We start from the raw sequence: 21,126 nt of genomic DNA on the forward strand, positions 1-21,126 counted from the left end.
CAGTTCTCTCGTAACTAGTTTACAAGCCTCAGTGAGTAAGAGAGGCGGCTTGTTAGGAAAGCTAGGGAGAGGAGGCAGCTTTTTTTTAAGCTGGCAAAAGAACTGGCCCCAACGGACACTGTTTGCTCGTTAAACGTGTCCGTGTTTCTTCTAAATGATCAGGAACAGCCGACATGGATCCATTTAATTGGTTCAGGTTTCAATCCCCGGTACAAAATCAAATATATACTGTACATAGATAGTTCCGTGTTGTGTTATGTATACGTACTCTCGCGTAAGCAGCTGTGTGGTTGCACCCGCAGGGGTATATATGTACACACGACCGACACAAGAATTAATCACCACACACCTGCATATGCTACTACGTACAGTACAGTACACACCGCCGATCGAGCAAAGTAATCTGCTCAGAACATGAAGAACTGGTGCTTGTCCTTGCCACTTCTCCGGCCGCGCTGGTCGCCCCCGCGCGAGGACGACACCGTCGCCGACGAGGACGAGGGCCCGCCGCCGTAGCCGGGGATGCGGCGGAAGCCGATGTTCTCGACCGCGCCGACGGTGTTGAAGAACATGCGCTTGTTGAGCTCCTCCACAAGCGTCCGGTGCAGCAGCTGGCTCCGCACGTCCACCATCGACCGGTTCCTCGTCATGCGGCCCTGCTGCCTCCGCGGCCGCCCCTCGTCGCCGCCGGCGTCGGGGCTCCCGCGGTGGTGCCGCGGCCGGCCGGCGCGCGACGACGACACGTCGTGTCCTGCTGTGCCGCCGTCTCCTGGGCCGAATCTGGTGGCCTTCACCTGGCCCGTCTTGGAGACGCCAGGCTTCTCTTCGGGCTGGGCCTCTTCGGAGGAGTACTGCAGCGCAGAGCGCGTGGAGCTTGTCTCGTCGTCGTCGCTGCTCACAGCGTAATCTACACCAACCACAATAGGACACGTGTCATGGCTCAACGAAGGGCAGCAAAACGACCACAAAATTGCAACTAGTCAAAGATAGGGAAATATGTGCTCCATTATGCTGTCCTTTCGCCTTCATCAAGGATGACTATGATATATCCCATTTCCACATGCTGGGACGTGACATAAAATATGTGCTTTTTATCATGTCAAATGGATATGCTAGCAAATGGGCATATGTAGACAGCGACAACCGCGTAACGAATACTTCCTCCGTTCCCAAATACTTGTCTTTTTAGGCATTTCAAATGGACTCAACATACGGATGTATGTAGACATATTTTAAAGTGTAGATTCACTCATTTTACGCCGTATGTAGTCACTTGTTGAAATCTCTAGAAAGACAAGTATTTAGGAACGAAGGGAGTAGTATATGCATGCCAACACCACATGCAACAGCCATACAAACCACAAGGAGCCACAATGGCCACAGTCGCTGATGCATAGCCATAGCCCATAGGTACATAAATATCAATATGTCTTAGACACTGATAGGGTCTTTGATATGCATGCCAATCATCTGTCTGGTAAAAGCGTATTACTGAAAAAATGAATTTTATATTACGGAAAGATCGTTACAGACCTAATCGGTACTCTTTTGATTTATTAAGCTAAATAAATGTTTTTGTATCTATTAGTTGCCACAAGTTTCACTCCACACTTCCTAAAAAGTGTAACATGTAGTTTCAAAAAAAAAGTGTAAGCATGTAAGAGCATGCGCAATGCTTGGTCCTTATGTAGATGCTTGCAGTTGAAAAATATATCAAAACTTCATGTTAGTGCCCTCTCTTTCAACGCTAGCAGCTAGTACATGCACTAATAAACTCCATAACCTGTGGTCATGGCCCCTAAGTATTTTTATACCTCCTAATGCAAAGGAAAAAGGCCAACGATGGACTCCATCTTTTGTGATGATGCCACACCAATTGCAGAATTTCTTGACACAATTGTTGATTGGCTGGTAATTCTATCATAGCGCCTTCTGCTAGCCCTATGCATTGGGCATTCCCTAATAAAGGTCTAGTGGAGTCGTCGCATGATACTTACTTCACCTTTTTTTCTAAGCAGAATATAGAGAGATCAAATTTTGCATTATGGTTGTCATTTCTTAAAACTTCTCCACTGTGTGCCTTGATCGCTTCTTAAATCTAAATGAATTTTTCAGTCCATTGTATCATCATCTAACTATCATTCACAACACACAAATATAACACGACTAAAGATTGCATTAATATTTCACCTTTGTGCTTAATACTCGTGTGCAATCTAATTTAGAATTCATAGTGTGCAATCTTGGATTACTTAATACAAGAAATTTAGGTAATAAAGAATCCACAAACCTTACTTTCTAGTATGTAACCATGTTAATATATTGTAGCAACTAAAATTGCACTTCAGATTTATATTGTAAAACTGTATTTAAGAAAAATTTAACAATACTACTTTCACATAACCAATGTAATATACCACATGGAACATTGGTGAGTAATCTAAAAAAAAGGTTTATATGTTGCACAAAATAGTTGTTCAATTAATCTGACTGCATGCTTCTAAAGTGTGGTCTATATATTCCCAAACAGAGCTACCTACTACCACATAAATAATTACTGCAATCTGACATTGTATCAACATCTAACTATGTTCACCCACATAATATAACATAAATAATTGCATTAAGATTTCACGTTTGTGCTTAATACTTATGTGCAATCTAATTTAGAATTCGTATTGTGCAGTCTGAGATTACTGAGATTCAACAAATTTTGATAACCAAGAATCCACAAAACCGTACTTTCTATCATGTAACTATGTTTAATATACTGTAGTAAATGGCAAAATCAATAAGGCTACTTTCACATACCTGACGTTTATATACCACATGGCACACGTGGTGAGAAATCTAGAAAAAAATAATTATATGTTTTCACATAATAGTTCTTAAAATAAATCTAACTACATCCTCTTCTAAATAAAGTATGATCTTTTCCTCAAAAAAATAAAAATAAAGTGTGATCTATTCCAAATAGTTACTATGCACTGCCCTAAATATATTACTCCGTCCTAAAATTCTTGTCATAGATTTGTCTAGATACAGGTGTATCTAACACTAGAATATGACTAGATACATTTGTATCTAGACTAATCTAAGACAAGAATTTTGGGACGAAGTATAACGTATTGCTTTGCATGATCTTCAAATATGCAATTTAATACATTAGGCATTACACATATCTAAGAAAAAGTTTAAACAAAGATTAAACAACTAATCATGATATATCCAATTAATAATATCATTAAGGGTGACTTCTTATTATAAACAGTTAGTCGACAAACATAGTGCTCTAGCTAAATCCTTTTTTTTTGTGTGTGTTTTTTTTGCGGTTGCTCTAGCTAAATCGTTGTATCTATGTTCTTAATTTCCTGTCATACCCCTCTAAAAACTTCTTATCGCACCACCATTTCAATTGTAAATGGGCCTTCTAATTACTTTTTTAAAGAGGGGATACTAATTAACCCCTACCTGTGCAATCGGTCTTCTAACTACTGATCAAATCAAATCAAGTAAAGTAGCATTGCGATGCTGACATATGATCACAACTCAAAAGAAGAAGAAAAAAACGTACCTTGAAACCAGCCACCGTGGCCGCCACCTGATGTTGTCGGCCCTATGCCACAATGAGACCCGTTGGAAGAGGTCGGGGAAGAGGAGAGGTAGTAGAATGGAGGCTGCTCCTCATTGTCGTCATTATCCGCGTACGTATAGTACTCCTGCTGATCATCACAGCCACCGCTGACCCAGTCCGGTACCAGCCTCATGATCTCCTCCTCGATCATGGCGGCGATCTCTGAGGGGTCCCGGTCCGTGATGTCCAGCTCCTTCACCATCTCCCTCGCCACCTCTGTCGCTGTATCGCCGGCGATGTCGAACGGGAAGTAGATGTTCCTCGAATGGCCTGATCAGATCAACAATTAACCTTGTCACCTTGTCAGGTCAAGATTTCCATGTACATACGTACGTATGTGCTTACTTGTCTGGGAAATGTTGCAACGTCTGAACGTGTACCTGCTTCGTCGACGATCTGCACTTTGAGGAATATGGTATCGTCGTCGGTGTTGAGCTTGCCGGTGATGGTCATGTCAGTCCTTGCTGCCGCCGGCTCTGCCTCCTCCGGGTTATCCTTCCGGTCACCGGAGGTGGGCAAGGCAGGCAGCAATGGCGGCGGTGACAGCGTCATGGTGGTGTCCTGCGTGGAGAGGAAAGGGTCGAGCAGGAGCTCCTGGGCGGAGGGGCGGTGGGAGGCGGGGACGAGACACCTCCCGATGAACCTGCGCGCGTCAGCGTCATCGACCCGGTAGAAGGCGTCGGGCAGCTTGCCGGAGGTGACCTTCTTGTAGATCTGCGCCGGGTTGGAGCACTCGGCGTAGGGGTACTCGACGGTGAGCATCTCGAGCATGCACATGCCAAAGGAGTAGACGTCGACGAGCTCGTCGTAGTCCTCGTCGTACATCTCGGGCGCCATGAACTCGGGCGTGCCGATGACGCTGTGGGCGGCCTGGGCGCCGCGGAGCACGGCGGCGAGGCCGAGGTCGCCGATCTTGACGGTTCCCTGGTTGCCGTTGACGAACACGTTGTCGCACTTGAGGTCGCGGTGGATGACCGGGGGGTCGTGGGCGTGGAGGTAGGCGAGGCCCCGGAGGATCTGGCGTGCCCAGCCGCGGACGGCGCGGAGGCTGACGCGCGGGTATCGGAGGCGGTACGCGCGGAGGGTGCCGGAGGAGAAGAGCTCGGTGATGAAGTTGAAGGTGCGGCGGGGGGCGCCGCCGGTGCAGCCGCCGCGCGGGGAGGGGGAGGAGACGGAGACCCACGAGGCGTGGAAGGCGATGATGGCGTCGTGGCGGAGGGTGCTGAGGAGGTGGACCTCGGAGTACATGCGCTGCAGCGCGTCAGGGGTGCGGAGGACGTCGGCGAGGTTGGCCTGGTTCCATGCCACCTCCACGCCGCGCACCTCGTCGAACCCCCTGTACACCGACTTCATCGCCCCCTTGCCCAGGAGCTCGTCGAACTGCATGCATGCATCACATTTCCAACACAGATCAACCTTCCCATCCATCAGCCCCAAGAACAACACTTACCAAAATAAATGTTCTGAAGTTGTGTTAAAGCTGCGACAAGTAATATGGATCGGAGTGTGTAATATTAATATTTCCGTGTGTGTTTTCAGGTAGTATAAATTACATTCATAATTCAAATTAGAATTCACACTGATTGCACGTAATATGACCGTTAGTGCTTCGATATGCCAATTTCATGTTAACAAGGAAATACTAGGATTAAAAGAAAAACCAATACGTAGACTAACAATACAACTACTGTACACAACTGTGGAGAGAGCACTGAAAGGACAAACATGAGTGACCGCTACAACTTCATCCACTGAGAAATAAAGGTGAAGGATATCTTTGGGGGATACTGACAGGGCATATTATCCCGTTGAAGCTTTCAAAGCATCTCATTATTGGCATATTTGACGCATGGAACAATCCTCACCACCAATCCATCACTCATCAACCAAACCCAACTTAGTCCTAACCTAACTAGGGGTCTCCAACCAAACACAAACTCTTCCCTGATATAACTTGGATTAATTAGATTAGAAGAGAAATCACAATGAAATTCTCACCTTCCAAAACTAATGGTCCACCTTCCTCAACTATTTGACCAGGTATAGAAATACCATATCGATGATGTATTTCAATGCAACAATTTCTATGATTGTTTGCATGCATTAGGATATGCTAGCTCCCTCCATTCACAAATATGAGATGTTTTGCATATTTTAATATAAACTAGTACATTAGAATTAAAATGAGTGAACAAACACACTAAAATGCGTCTATATACATCCGAATCAGAAAAAAGAAAGAATATCTTATATTTGTGAATGGAGGGGGTTAGCATTTAATTAATATTCAACTGGCCAGTTCATATCCGGACGGTTTCAGGCCTGCTACCGCACAAAGAAAAATTGGCTGTAAACATCTCGTACGTGGTCGCCAACGGGCAGCAGGTGAAATTCATCAATCAATCTTGCATATATACTCCAATTGAAAAGCACTTAGTTTGCCAATTAGTGGACATGTACGTACGTAGTTAGCCACTGAATTGCACACGTAGTTTGACTGTAAACAAATATAGAAGATGTGCAGCTAAGCTAGCTAGCCCTAGCAAGGCAACAAGAGCCAAATGGACATGTAAAGAAAAGAAAAAGGCACAATAATTGTGGCCTTGTTTAGGGTAGCTCCCATGTACACATCAACACGGCATCCATCCTTGATAATTGAGTTAAGCATTTGAAAGCCCACAATCCTATTCAGTTCATGGTGTAGTTGTAAGCATGTTTGACTCGAACCCAATCTAATCTAATCACAAGAACATGCTCCTAACAAACACAAGAAAAAAAAAACCAAGAACACGAAGCTTGAGAAATTGAATGTAAGCAAGCTGCTAATTGGTTATTATGACTGTTTTAGGTTGCGCGATAAACTTAGCTGAAGCGATGAGATCGAAGAGGCAGAAGAGATGGAGAGCTTACCCGGCCGTAGCGACCAGTGGGGTCGGTCTCGACGTATCCATTGTCGTTGTTCCTCGCCGCCGGTGACATCTCCGGCCGCCGTGGGCTCGACATGGCTTAACTACTGCTGCTCTACTAGCTAGTACTGTACTAGGCTCCCTGTGGCTGTGTGGATGGATCAGTAGGTGATCCTGCTGGCGGCTAGCTTGCCGCCGTGATAGGTGCAGAAGACGCCAGAGAGGAGGCGCGAGTCGTCGATCCGCCGCAGCATGATCCACGCCGCCGCAGACGACGAGGAGGAGGTGGAGGAGGAGGATGACGCCCCCGCAGCCGCAGCGTCGTCGAACCACGACCGCGCGCTGCTCATCTGACGCTGACAAGGACGGGGCGGTAGTAATAGGAGGAGGTGGCGAGCAGGGGCAGGGCAGGGCAGGTTGAGTGCTGGAATTGGATGCCTGACCCAGGTCCTAACAAACTGAATGCTTAAGGGTGATCACCTTCAGACTACGTCTTAAGTCATACATAATCTATAATTAGGATAAGCTATGATTCTCTAAGAACATACGCTAAATTTGGCTCGTGAATACCACGCAACTGTTGAATATGGATTAACTGTGACAGGCAAGCAGGAGTAGTTAATTAGCAGAGCGGGTGCAAAATACGAACATCTCTTTGACGTTCGACATTGGTTTCTTTTTCTTATGCAACTTTTTGGCGCGTTTGGGGAAGAGGGAGAGGACTCGACACTGATCCTGATGCAACTTCTATTTTAACTGGTGCTTGGTTTTTGACCATTCGAGCTATCGAAAAGGTTATATGAGGAGCCAAGTTTCTTAGAGAGGATACTAAAACCAACACCAAATTGCGTCAATCAAACTAAGCTCTAGAGAGAGAGAGAGAGAGAGAGAGAGAGAGAGAGAGAGAGAAACGTTGGAAGGATAGACTCCAATAATTGAGCTACCAAACTTTATTCTACACGTAAGCACTTGTACTTCACCCACCAAAAGAGCATATAAAAAGGGGCATAATTGGGAGTTCAAAACAGCCAGAATTCAAGGTATGATCTCATCATTCTGCAAAAATAATTGTCATCCGCATGGAAATACATATTAAAAATAATATTATTGAGAGAAAGATAGTCGTTTTATTTTTGACCGACTACACGATTGAACATATCGTTGCATCCTATTCAAACATGTCACTAGACTGACTACATGACTCGGATTCTAGTTGCATTTTGACTTTACGCTTGAAAGTGACATGATATAACCACACATTTCTGCCCTACGCGCTCGTTTCTATGCAAAATCACAAGCAAATCATACTCGACATCACACCGCCTTTTCCAACATGAAACAGAGCTAACAGTTGAGCATAATGATGTTACAAATCTAAAATAAATAAACAAATCTAAAACAATTAACAACAATGATAAGGCAAGGCACAATACGAGCAAAATTTCTTTCCATGTGAAAGATACAGAACGCTGACAGAATGTATCAACTGCAACTCCAAAATCTCATATGCAACGCCTATCCATTTCTAGGCAGCTAATGTTACTTCAGGCAAGGGGTCTTTCAGTTGCAAGTCAAGACCCAGACAGATTAACACTACAACGGCGAGCTCCCGAGCAATCCTCGAATGCTCACAGGGTAAAAACAGAATGTCTAAACTATCTCTTTTCCTATCCATCTTTGCATCCTGTTCCCCACTTAAGGGGAACGCCAAAACTTTAAAGAAAACGAAAGGAAATATATTTTTTGCCCCCAAGTATCTACAGTTCTACATGGCACAAAATGTCCTGTTTTCCAGGAGGGGTAGGGGCTGAAACTTCGGTTACTGCAGGGCAAACTTGCATTGTCGCCGCCGCATAAGGTGAATCTGATGACTGGAGAACCAAGTTAGGATGTGCATGATGATGCTTGACTAGAAGAGAAACCCTCTGCTATGGCTGCACTGAGTGTGCGCCACACATCAGTATCTTCCGGTTGAATCAGAAAAAACAACAGCTCTGCTATGCGGTAAGCCATATATGGCGTCAACTGGATAGTGGTGGGAAATCACCATTGTCCTTGAGATGATATGGCTTACTATTCCTGCAAATTGTGTAGTGTAGGATTATTAAGAACTGTAAATGTTGAAAACACACATAATAAATGAGTGAGGTCACACAGTGAATGTGGTAAAACCAGAGAAAAGGAATGCATTTTCAAGCTGAATAGATGTGATTCAAGGTTACACTAACAAAATGGACGGTTTCCATATTACAAATTAGTGTTCTAGTGTGGGTTTCGCGTGGCCATATCAATATTTTTTGCTGAAGCTACAACCTAACACTGACCTTAATTTCTGTTTAAGAAACTAATAATTGTGGTGTGCCTCAATAGTCATTGCTGTAAAATAGTAAAGAAATAGGGATTAGCTACACGTCCCTCTATGAAACAGTTGACTTTATTGCTTTTGATTACTAAAAGGATGCATCTTACTTACCTCATTACATTAGATTTATAACCCGTTCCAGGATTTTGTCCAGGAGAGTTCGATCTCAGGGTTGCAGAAGGTTTACTGTCAGAAGCAGAATATGGTCTGTTAGCTTGATTTTGGGAAGCATTCCTAACTTCCATGTGCAATGCCCCCAAGGTCCCAAACTCAAGTTTGCTGTCATGTGGATGAATAAAGCCCCTTCCATGAATATTATCCTGTGTAGAATGGGATGATGGTGTTGGTATCTTCAACGGAGAGGGAATTCCTTTATCATTTGCAACAGGAACATAAATCGGCAATGGTGGCTGTTGCCTCAATTCCTCAGAACGTGTCATATCTGCAGGCATGTCCACCCTACCATAACGGTGATGCTTTTGATAATTATTCCGAGGGAAATAATTCTTTCTTTCCCCTCGTCCAGTGGGTGGTGCCTCCATGCACAAATTCTACAATATCCATCAAGCCAGACAACTCAGATAAAAAACAAGACAGAGCAGCACAAACAGCACAAATACAGTGCCTAGCCTTGAGAAAGTAAAACTGTTCTGTAACAGAAACATAAAACTAACAGGGATATGTTCATGAATATGTATTTACAAAAGATATGGCAGCTCCAGTATCACTTTAATTCAAGCGCAGGAGCATTAGTAAATTATTCTTGCAAGCATTTACATGCATGATACATGGAATAAAAAGGCATTTAGGTTAATACAAAATTCAGTTTACTCGAAATGCACTTTCAAGTTGTACAAGCAGAATAATGGACAAAAAAAAGGGAACATACTGGGTTGGGGAAGTAGGTGACTGCTCCATGAGGTTGCATAGGATCCTCAGTGCGATAAAACGGCTTTAAGACGAAGTAGCCAGGTGAATAAGGACCAGGGGCCATTCTGTTTGCACTGGGATATCCATAAGCATTTTTTCTGTTATGACCATTCAGTGAGTGTTTGTTCTGATATTGTACAGGTGGCGGGGCAAGCATTGGATAGTATGGATGAACTGGATAGTCTTGGTGGCAACTCTGTGAATAGAGGAGATTGTTAAAATTTGTTCTGTAATCCCCTGTGAGATCTGATAGATTGTCAGTGGTGGCACCCCGATCACCATCCGCCTCTTTGTACACCTTTGTTGACATCCCATTGCTCACACTAACAAAAGAACTAGTTACAAGATGTGAAGCAGATTTCATTTCCTGGTGCTCACCGCTAGAGCTATGTTCCTCCTGCTTCAGAAATCCATGATTATCTGAAATGTTGATACTACTAAGCTGATAAGATAGATCCTCACAGGGATTACTGTGTAAAGGTGGATAACCCTTGTTGTCTCTTTCAATGTTCAAGTTCACTGCAGTGCCTTGCACATCTGGGCGTACCCTGCCGAGGTTTCTCTTCAGTGTGCTCCTGAAGAACTGATTGACTTCATCCACGATAGAATTGGCAGGAACTTGAAGGATCTTTCCAAGCTTCCGGGCACCAAGATCAAAAGCACTGCGTATTCTGTAAAAGTTACCTGGGCATTCAGCAGTCGAGTTAGGCCCAGGAAATAAAATCAAACTAAAGACTATGTCCATGAAGTGGTTTGGTGCACATACGAAGAAAGTTACGCGTGTTGATCAAAACAAGACCACAAGTACACACACAACAGACAGCCATTCAACAGCACATTTGCAAGTGAGCTTAGTGGAACTGCATGATAAAATGGCAAAGAGTTTCCTTGTACACAAACCATAAAATGAAATCCGATAGCCGATAGAAGCCAATTGCATGCAACAGCAAGCAGTGGGAAAAGCAAGACAGTCAAAACAGCACTAGTTGCAGTAAATCAGTTAGTAGTGAACTATAAGAGGAATTAGCTCGGAAAACGTCGATGGAAGAACAGAAAATTGGGACAAGCACGTATTAACCGTAACTCTGGACGTGGGAAGCCCATTTCAGCCAGTCATTATGCGAACTAAACTATCTGTGATGCAAGTACATAAATTAGGGGAAAAGAAGTCAAGCAACACTTTCCTTTGAATAGCAGTGTCAATCATGAAAATATGACATGAATATGAAATCAAAAACAATTTCGCATCACAACAACCAAGTTAACACATCAGCTTTTCCTAAATTCCCTATAGTTGTGACATAGTTGAAAGCATAATCATCCTTTCTACCACCAAAATAAATGATCTGGAGGCAGAAAACAGACCTTTGCTGACACTGCGCCCGAGATTGTTACTCTGCTTCAATGGATCCACTATGTTGAGAAATTTTCGAGGGAACGGGCGTGTATTTCTCTCATAGTTCCTAGGGGGGGCAGTAAACATTTGAGCACATTCTCTTAGAAACTCCTCCCGCTCAAGAAAACAATCATTATGAATGCCTGGTGGGTCAGCTGTGCAAGGAAAGCTATGTGATTAGCAATTATAACACAAAACATTCAATCATACACAAAGATCAGGCTGTGTACACTTACTAGCTAGCTCAGGTAGGGAAGATAAGGAAATAGGACCATGTAAGCTTATACCCCTGTTATCCCAGTCAAACTTGCTATAATAGTCCAGAAACCTATAGAGTACCTGCGGAAGAGCAGATAGTGATGTCACCCTTGTGAGTCTGTGCATCCTAAAGGAGCTTAGAAATGTGACAAACACAATCTTTACAAATGTGGCACACAAAAATTAAGTCAGAACTTACAGCTAATGGACCATCCAAAGACTCATGGAAGAGATGGAAGATATATAGCACTAATGTCTCCAAGGCATAGGTAGAAATTAGACCATGGTGGGCTCCAAGGATGCGGCTTTCATAATAACACCAGGCTTTTATAAGCACTATACTTCTCTTGAAAAGGTGGGTTTTTTCAAATCTTTGATTCACCTAGAAAATGGTGGTTACAAATATGCCTGGTAACGAGCAGACTGATAACAAGGAAGTTCTTTTCCCAAGTCCTACCTCAGAAGGAAGGGAAAGGGAATGATAGATGATAGATCTGCGGTTTCAAGAAAGCAACCAAGTAACTTGTGGCAACTTTGAAATATTACCTGCTCTAGAAAACAAAGCGTATATAGTCCACCAATCTGATTAAATGAGATGTCGACAACAATATTTTGGACAAAGCATTTGACTAGCTTGACCTGACATCAGAAAGGCACATCAGTTGAAACATCCTGATGATAAAATACTAACAATATGCGGCAACATGTATAACAACAAAATTTGTTCATAACCATGACATGAGATAAGACCTCTGATATGATTCCCCATTATCTCTTAATTAGGTTCCATTTGTTAGACAAGTTAGGCCCGGGAACGAGGTTAGTTGTGTAAGTTGACTCTAGCCAATAGTATGAATAAAGCATGCAAAGATTAATTTAGTATCTCATCCCAGTTCTATCCTCGTTCCCACTACCCAATCAGGGGGCTATTTGGCATCACGGCTAGTCAACCCAGAAGACCATCTCCCACAGCTACCCGCTCCAGGTCAATCCACCGCCAAGCATCCCACCACACGACATGATCACAGTAAACAATTCCTTTTTATCAATATGAATGATACGTATATAAGATAATGACATGTCTCATTGGTTTCATATGAAAAGATGAATACTTCTGTTGTTCTTCCCCCAATTTATGGTAGGACAAGAATGATATCAACAATTTGGTTAAATCACAGGAATGTCATTACCCAGCCTTATATAATATACTTAAAAATGAGCATTCATAAGAAGATGGCAGCTACTATGTGAATAGACAATTAGTACCCCAAAAAAAACTAAAACAGAGAGCAATTCGAAGGCGCACCTCAGCATTTATATACTGGACATCTTTGATTTCAAATTCAGCATCTTTGCGCCGCTCTTCTGATTCCAGAATGGCACGTACCTCATTTGCTAGGCTTTCATCAGAACATGTATAACCGAAAGCAGCCAAGTCAATATCTCCATCAGGAAGATATGTTTTCAGTGGAACGGATCCAAATGGAAAGACCTAGTTTGAAAAAGGGAAAAAGGTTAACTTTGTACCTCTATAGGCTGTCGAATTATTCAAGATAACCATTAAAAAAAGGTCAATCTCAGTACAGGAATAAAAGCACAAGCAATAATTATTTTCCAACTTTGGTACACAATTACAAAAAAAAAGGGGGTTTATGGTTTTTCTCTAACGCCATGTCCAGAAGTGACAGTATTATTACTTTTTCAACATGTGAAATAGTACGAAGTGTAAAGCATATTGAGCATACCAAGAAAACTGCCATTACATTTCACTGATTTCCATGCAGAACTTCAATTATCCCTACGCGCCAAGTAGACTATTTATAGCAAATTCTAACTACATTAGCCAGATATCCAGGGAACAATGATCCAAGACAACCTAACTAACTAATTGTGTAACAAACATGTACATAACCCTTCCTCGAATACAACTAACTATATGCAGAAACATGGTTTTATTGCATGCACAAATATAGTAAGATAAGGGCATTTATCCAAAAGGATCATGCTAACACGAACAAGATATGGAGGCCCAAAATGGTCACTAAGTTAAGTTATACCCAATCCTCCGACCCAAGACTGACAAGTCATCGATCAATCTGCACTTGTCGTAAATAGATAGTCAAGCAATATGATGAGGGAAATCGAGTGCATGCCCGACAAGGGGCAATGAAACATTCATGGCCAATAAAACCTCGACATATGAATAATGTCAGGATTCCAAATATAGCAACAAGTATATCTCTTTGATGGCATTGGCAGCGCTAGCACGATCACACTGGGGCCAGAATACACCTAAAACGAAACTGCAAGCATGGTAACCATGAAATGAGTAGTAGCAATATGCATCACAGGTTATCCTGGCAACAATTCCATGACCTAAAGGATAAATCAGAACTGTGAGGAATCCTCCTAAAGGGCTCCCAGGCATATAACAGGGATGATCTCAAAGTTGTCACGCTGCGAATAGATTCGCAACTACACACCTGCGCGCCTTGCACATGTCCGTCATGCGCAAAGCAAAGGACTTGTAGAGTTTGTCGTGCAACGGGACAGTAAGGAAAGCATATCGAGTAAAAATTGGAGCATGCCGGAAATGGAGTAACTGGTACCGAGCAGCCGACGGAACACTTGACGAGGCGTTGGATATAGTCGACAACGGCCGCACGGCGCCCCTCCGAGGCGACGGTTGGCTGGATCCGGCACATGACACCGAGCGCGGCGGCCTCGAAAGGCGCCCATGCGTCCGGGGAGATGGAGGAGGGGTTCGGGTTCGCCAGCGCATGCTCGAGCTCGGGCACGAGCGCCACCGAGCACTCGTCGATGTCGACCATGGACGCTGGAAGCCCCCCGCACCCACGACTTCGTCGGAGGCGCGGAGCGAGCGCCGCTGGAGAAGAAGACGGAAGCTTGGAGCGACGAGGGAGAACCGCTGGAGACGGCAAGGGAAGGACAGCCCCGACAAGCAACTTAAAGTGGATGCTAGGGTTCGACAGAGGTGATCGTCGACGAGGGTGCAGTCGCGATCTGCGCGCCGCCGGCGAGGGGAGGGGATAGGGGAGAACCGGGGTAGAGGGAAAACAAAATTAGGGATTTCTATATCATTTTTATATGTGAAGGAAAACAAAGGTCAGCCTTTTTTTTCCTCCCTTCCTGCCTCCTCCTCACACCTCTTGAGCTCTTCCCTCACGATGTCCTCTTCTTTGGGGTGAGTGTGCTTTGAGCTCTCGTTGCATCGAAAGACCTTGTTGAGATTTAGTTTAGGGTTTATGACACAACCTTTTAAGGGCACGAACCGTTGCCTCGCTCTTTCAAATCTTTATTGCGCGTGAAGCCTTGCCCTATGTCGGTATTGTCCCTGGTGATTGTGTGGCGCTGGGCAATGTCAGGGGAGTGGCGAGGGCGGTGATCGGTAACGAGGAAGGCAGGTGGATGAATAAAGGAATATTTCCATGTGGAACCGACGACACACGCTACATGATTCAATGTCTACAAGGTAGGGGAGAAGAGAGGAGAAATCGGGTCTTATAAAAGTACTAGGTACTAAAGGGGAGAGAGTTAAAAGAAGGCGTGAAATAGGTAGCCGCTCACATACCTCGCGACCGAATGGAAGTAGATGCAACGAAGAGCGTGCTCGCTTTTCTCTGCTAGCCATCATCGGACCACCGTCATGCTAGCCAAGGTGAGTGTGTCGTAGTGGTGGGACTGAGCAGCAGGGCAACGAAGAAAAGAGCACATCCGTAAGAGAGCAGCAGCTGAGGGGGAAGAAGAAGTGAGGAGGCAGGAGCGTAAACTCTCCTCCCTCTCATCCATTCCCCTTTATAGGCCGACAAGAGGCGATACGGCAGTAGGCAATCCGTGTCGCATGGCAGGCAAATCCCCTCGTATCCCAGTATTGCCCGCGAGAATTGAGGGGACCACCATTATTGCCCGCGAGAATCGAGGCACGCGCCTTCACGTGATGGGATGTGGCCTAGGTGGGCCCGTGCCCACTCCTACATGTCACTTTGACCAGAGGATCAGGTCTGACACGCAGTCCGACCTGACTAGCTGAAGACAGTGATCTGGTCTGACTGGTAAGACTGGACTAGCGAATTTCACAAGTGTTGCGCGGGGAATTTGGCTCGTGAAGGCCTGTTGTGTGGGGAATTTCTCTTTGCTTGGATCGGCTATCTTCATCAACAATTCAAGACCGAAATGGTCCATCTGACTTCAGAAACAGTACGGCCATAGGAGGTCGGTGACGAACAGTTGTTGTTAAGGGATCTTCGAAGAACCAGTTTCAACCTCGGCGGGCGAAAAGACGATGTTGCAATTTGGTACAAGTCGGGATGCTGCCAAGCTTGAAGATCAGTCCAGGGAGGGATGCTGCCAAGCTTGAAGATCAGTCCGGGGACTACTGGCGGTGTTATTGAAAGTGCAGAGAAACGCAGATCCCTCAGTAGGGTAGCGAGCGTAACCGAGGAGGTTGTGGCGGCACTAGAGGATATTAAAGCCATCCTTGCCACAAATCCCATCTTGGCAGCACCAGGTGTATGTGAGCCGATGATATTTTACATCTCGGCCAGAAAGGTGGTCAACGCAGTACTCGTGGTCGAACGAGATATGGAGGGTCACAAGTTCCAAGTCCAAAAGCCCGTTTATTACGTCTCCGAGGTCCTAACCCTGTGCAAGACACGCTACCCTCACTATCAAAAGATAGTCTACACTGTGTTTATGGCGTCACGAAAACTTTGGCACTATTTCCAAGAGTGCTCCGTAATCGTGGCATCCAACGCCCCCCTAAGCGACATAATTAATAACCGGGATGCAATGAGGCATATAGCCAAATGGGCCATAGAGCTCCTACCCTTTGAAATAACATATCGACCACACTGAGCTATTAAATCTCAGGTGCTGCCAGACTGTTGGGGAACGTAGCAGAAATTCAAAAAATTTCCTACGTATCACCAAGATCTATCTATGGAGAGACCAGCAACGAGGGGAAGGAGAGTGCATCTACATACCCTTGTAGATCGCTAAGCGGAAGCGTTCAAGTGAACGGGGTTGATGGAGTCGTACTCGTCGTGATTCAAATCACCGATGATCTAGTGCCGAACGGACAGCACCTCCGCGTTCAACACACGTACAGCTCGACGATGTCTCCCACGCCTTGATCTAGCAAGGAGAGAGGGAGAGGTTGAGGAAGACTCCATCCAGCAGCAGCACAACGGCGTGGTGGTGATGGAGGAGCGTGGCAATCCTGCAGGGCTTCGCCAAGCACCTACGGGAGAGGAGGAGGTGTCACGGGAGGGAGGGAGGCGCCAGGGGCTCAGGTATGGATGCCCTCCCTCCCCTCCACTATATATAGGGGCAAGGGAGAGGGGGGAGGCGCAGCCTTGCCCCTTCCTCCAAGGAAGGGGTGCGGCCAAGAGGGGGGAGGAGTCCATCCTCCCCAAGGCACCTCGGAGGTGCCTTCCCCCTTGAGGACTCTTCCCTCTAGGGTTCCCTAGGCGCATGGGCCTCTTGGGGCTGGTGCCCTTGGTCCATGTAGGCCAAGGCGCACCCCCTACAGCCCATGTGGCCCCCCGGGGCAGGTGGCCCCACCCGGTGGGCCCCCGGGACCCTTCCGGTGGTCCCGGTACAATACCGATGACCCCGAAACTTGTCCCGATGGCCAAAACAGGACTTCCTATATATAAATCTTTACCTCCGGACCATTCCGGAACTCCTCGTGTCGTCCGGGATCTCATCCGGGACTCCGAACAACATTCGGTAACCACATACAAGCTTCCTTTATAACCCTAGCGTCATCGAACCTTAAGTGTGTAGACCCTACGGGTTCGGGAGACATGCAGACATGACCGAGACGTTCCCGGTCAATAACCAACAGCGGGATCTGGATACCCATGTTGGCTCCCACATGTTCCACGATGATCTCATCGGATGAACCACGATGTCAAGGACTCAATCAATCCTGTATACAATTCCCTTTGTCTATCGGTACGATACTTGCCCGAGATTCGATCGTCGGTATCCCAATACCTTGTTCAATCTCGTTACCGGCAAGTCTCTTTACTCGTTCCATAACACATCATCCCGTGATCAACTCCTTGATCACATTGTGCACATTATGATGATGTCCTACCGAGTGGGCCCAGAGATACCTCTCCGTTTACACGGAGTGACAAATCCCAGTCTCAATTCGTGCCAACCCAACAGACACTTTCGGAGATACCTGTAATGCACCTTTATAGCCACCCAGTTATGTTGTGACGTTTGGTACACCCAAAGCATTCCTACAGTATCCGGGAGTTGCACAATCTCATGGTCTAAGGAAAAGATACTTGACATTAGAAAAGCTTTAGCATACGAACTACGATCTTTGTGCTAGGCTTAGGATTGGGTCTTGTCCATCACATCATTCTCCTAATGATGTGATCCCGTTATCAATGACATCCAATGTCCATGGTCAGGAAACCGTAACCATCTATTGATCAACGAGCTAGTCAACTAGAGGCTTACTAGGGACATATTGTGGTCTATGTATTCACACGTGTATTTACGATTTCCGGATAATACAGTTATAGCATGAATAAAAGACAATTATCATGAACAAGGAAATATAATAATAATCAATTTATTATTGCCTCTAGGGCATATTTCCAACAGTCTCCCACTTGCACTAGAGTCAATAATCCAGTTCACATTGATATGTGATTAACACTCAAGGTCACATCCCCATGTGACTAACATCCAAAGAGTTTACTAGAGTCAATAATCTAGTTCACATTTACCATGTGATTAACACTCGATGAGTTCTGGGTTTGATCATGTTATGCTTGTGAGAGAGGTTATAGTCAACGGGTCTGAACCTTTCAGATCATGTGTGCTTTACAAATCTCTATGTCATCTCCTAGATGCAGCTACCACGTTCTATTTGGAGCTATTCCAAATAACTGTTCTACCTGGAGCTATTCTAAATCGTTGCTCCATTATATGTATCCGGTATCTCCACTCAGAGCTATCCGGATAGGTGTTAAGCTTGCATCGACGTAACCCTTTACGACGAACTCTTTTACCACCTCCATAATCGAGAAAATTCCTTAGTCCTCTAGTTACTAAGGATAACTTTGACCGCTGTCCTGTGATCCATTCTTGGATCACTCTTGTACCCCTTGACTGACTCATGGCAAGGCACACTTCAGGTGCGGTACACAGCATAGCATACTGTAGAGCCTATGTCTTAAGCATAGGGGACGACCTTTGTCCTTTCTCTCTATTATGCCGTGGTCGAGCTTTAAGTCTTAACTTCATACCTTACAACTCAGGCAAAAACTCTTTCTTTGACTGATCCATCTTGAACACCTTCAAGATCATGTCAAGGTATGTGCTCATTTGAAAGTACTATTAAGCGTTTTGATCTATCCTCATAGATCTTGATGCTCAATGTTCAAGTAGCTTAATCCAGGCTTTCCATTGAAAAACACTTTCCAAATAACCCTATATGCTTTCCAGAAATCCTACGTCATTTCTGATCAACAATATGTCAACAACATATACTCATCAGAAATTCTATAGTGCTCCCACTCACTTCTTTGGAAATACAAGTTTCTCATAAACTTTGTATAAACCCAAAATCTTTGATCATCTCATCAAAGCATACATTCCAACTCCGAGATGCTTACTCCAGTCCTCAGAAGGATAGCTGGAGCTTTGCATACTTATTAGCATCTTTCAGGATTGACAAAACCTTTCGGTTGTATCACATACAACCTTTCCTCAAGAAAATCGTCGAGGAAACAATGTTTTGACATCCTATCTGCAAGATTTCATAAATGATGCAGTAATTGCTAATATAATTCCAACAGACTCTTAGCATCGCTACGAGTGAGAAAGTCTCATCGTAGTCAACTCCTTGAACTTGTCGAAAAACATCTTAACGACAAGTCGAGCTTTCTTAATGGTGATACTTACCATCATTGTTCGTCTTCCTTTTAAAATCCATCTGCACTCAACAGCCTTACGACCATCGAGTTGTTCTACCAAAGTCTACACTTTGTTTTCATATATGGATCCTTTCTCGGATTATATGGCTTTGAGCCATTCGTCGGAATCCGGGCCCACCATTGCTTCTCCATAGCTCATAGGTTCATTGTTGTCTAGCAACATGACTTCCAAGACAGGATTACGTACCATTCTGAAGTAGTACGCATCCTTGTCATCCCACGAGGTTTGGGAGTGACTTGATCTGAAGTTTCATGATCACTATCATAAGCTTCCACTTCAATTGGTGTAGGTGCCACAGGAACAACTCTTTGTGCCCTGCTATACACTAGTTGAAGTGACGGTTCAATAACCTTATCAAGTCTCCACCATCCTCCCACTCAATTCTTTCGAGAGAAACTTTTCCTCGAGAAAGGACCCGATTCTAGAAATAATCCCTTATTGCTTTCGGATCTGAGACAGGAGGTATACCCAACTATTTTGGGTGTCCTATGAAGATGCATTTATCCGCTTTGGGTTCGAGCTTATCAGCCTGAAACTTTTTCACATAAGCGTCGCAGCCCCAAACTTTTAAGAAATGACATCTTAGGTTTCTCTAAACCATAGTTCATACGGTGTCATATCATCGGAATTACGTGGTGCCCTATTTAAAGTGAATGCGGTTGTCTCTAATGTCTAACCCATGAATGACAGTGGTAATTCGATAAGAGACATCATGGTACGCACCATATCAAATAGGGTGCAACTATGATGTTTGGACACACCATCACACTATGGTGTTCCAAGATGTATTAGTTGTGAAACAATTTCCACAATGTCTTAATTCTGCGCCAAACTCGTAATTCAGATATTCATCTCTATGATCATATCATAGACATTTTATCCTCTTGTCACAATGATCTTCTACTTCACTCTGAAATTACTTGAACCATTCAATAATTCAGACTTGTGTTTCATCAAGTAAATATTCTCAACATCTACTCGAATCATCTGTGAAGTAAAAACACAACGATATCCACTACATGCCTCAGCACTCATTGGACTGCACACATCAAAATGTATTACTTCCAACAAGTTGCTTTCTAGTTCCATTTTACTGAAACCGAGGCTTTCAGTCATCTTGCCCATGTGGTATGTTTTGCATGTCTCAAGCGATTCAAGATCAAGTGAGTTCAAACGGTCCATTTGCATGGAGTTTCTTCATGCATATACACCAATAGACATGGTTCGCATGTCTCAAACTTTTCAAAAATGAGTGAGCCCAAAGATCCATCAACATGGAGCTTCTTCATGCGTTTTATACCGATATGACTTACGTGGCAGTGGCACAATTAGGTGGTACTATCATTACTATCTTTTGGCATGAACATGTGTATCACTACGATCGAGATTCAATAAACCATTCATTTTAGGTGCAAGACCATTGAAGGTATTATTCAAATAAACAGAGTAACCATTATTCTTCTTAAATGAATAACTGTATTGCGATAGACATAATCCAATCATGTCTATGCTCAACGCAAACACCAAATGACAATTATTCAGGTTTAATACTAATCTTGATGGTAGAGGGAGCGTGCGACGTTTGATCACGTCAAACTTGGAAACACTTCCAACACATATCGTCAGCTCACCTTTAGCTAGTCTCCGTTTATTC

General features: G+C 44.4%; 2 protein-coding genes across 4 annotated transcripts; both read right to left on the minus strand.

Moving 5' to 3' along the window:
• Positions 1–174: 174 nt before the first annotated feature.
• Positions 175–6,990, minus strand: LOC123111359 (probable serine/threonine-protein kinase WNK8). The gene is made up of 4 exons (XM_044532138.1): positions 6,545–6,990; positions 4,015–5,014; positions 3,575–3,904; positions 175–907 (listed from the first exon to the last, which is right to left on the minus strand). The coding sequence occupies exons 1-4, from the start codon at positions 6,635–6,637 to the stop codon at positions 408–410; spliced, it is 1,923 nt and encodes a 640-aa protein (XP_044388073.1). The 5' UTR covers positions 6,638–6,990; the 3' UTR covers positions 175–407.
• A 980-nt stretch (positions 6,991–7,970) lies between these two features.
• LOC123111358 (uncharacterized) lies at positions 7,971–14,574 on the minus strand. Of its 3 annotated transcripts, XM_044532135.1 has the most exons (10): positions 14,096–14,574; positions 12,793–12,978; positions 12,033–12,125; positions 11,686–11,868; positions 11,465–11,567; positions 11,198–11,383; positions 9,792–10,516; positions 9,014–9,453; positions 8,865–8,916; positions 7,971–8,619 (listed from the first exon to the last, which is right to left on the minus strand). In XM_044532135.1, the coding sequence occupies exons 1-9, from the start codon at positions 14,315–14,317 to the stop codon at positions 8,904–8,906; spliced, it is 2,151 nt and encodes a 716-aa protein (XP_044388070.1). In that variant the 5' UTR covers positions 14,318–14,574; the 3' UTR covers positions 7,971–8,619; positions 8,865–8,903. The 3 variants fall into 3 exon arrangements, with proteins under 3 accessions (XP_044388070.1, XP_044388069.1, XP_044388072.1); XM_044532134.1 differs by lacking the exon at positions 8,865–8,916 and having other exon boundaries at positions 14,096–14,572; XM_044532137.1 differs by lacking the exons at positions 8,865–8,916; positions 11,686–11,868 and having other exon boundaries at positions 14,096–14,573.
• Between the last annotated feature and the right edge of the window lie 6,552 nt (positions 14,575–21,126).

The sequence above is a fragment of the Triticum aestivum genome, chromosome 5B, assembly GCF_018294505.1.
Source record: "Triticum aestivum cultivar Chinese Spring chromosome 5B, IWGSC CS RefSeq v2.1, whole genome shotgun sequence".
Taxonomy (NCBI): domain Eukaryota; kingdom Viridiplantae; phylum Streptophyta; class Magnoliopsida; order Poales; family Poaceae; genus Triticum; species Triticum aestivum.

Coding starts and splice junctions, on each gene's coding strand:
- LOC123111359 (XM_044532138.1), bottom strand. CDS start 6,637: ATGTCGAGCCCACGGCGGCCGGAGATGTCACCGGCGGCGAGGAACAAC. Junction 3,905..4,014: donor GCAGATCGTCGACGAAGCAG/GTACACGTTCAG, acceptor TGATCTGATCAG/GCCATTCGAGGAACATCTAC. Junction 908..3,574: donor CCACGGTGGCTGGTTTCAAG/GTACGTTTTTTT, acceptor TGGTTGGTGTAG/ATTACGCTGTGAGCAGCGAC.
- LOC123111358 (XM_044532134.1), bottom strand. CDS start 14,317: ATGGTCGACATCGACGAGTGCTCGGTGGCGCTCGTGCCCGAGCTCGAG. Junction 11,568..11,685: donor CTTTGGATGGTCCATTAGCT/GTAAGTTCTGAC, acceptor GCTCTTCCGCAG/GTACTCTATAGGTTTCTGGA. Junction 9,454..9,791: donor TCACCTACTTCCCCAACCCA/GTATGTTCCCTT, acceptor TGGATATTGTAG/AATTTGTGCATGGAGGCACC.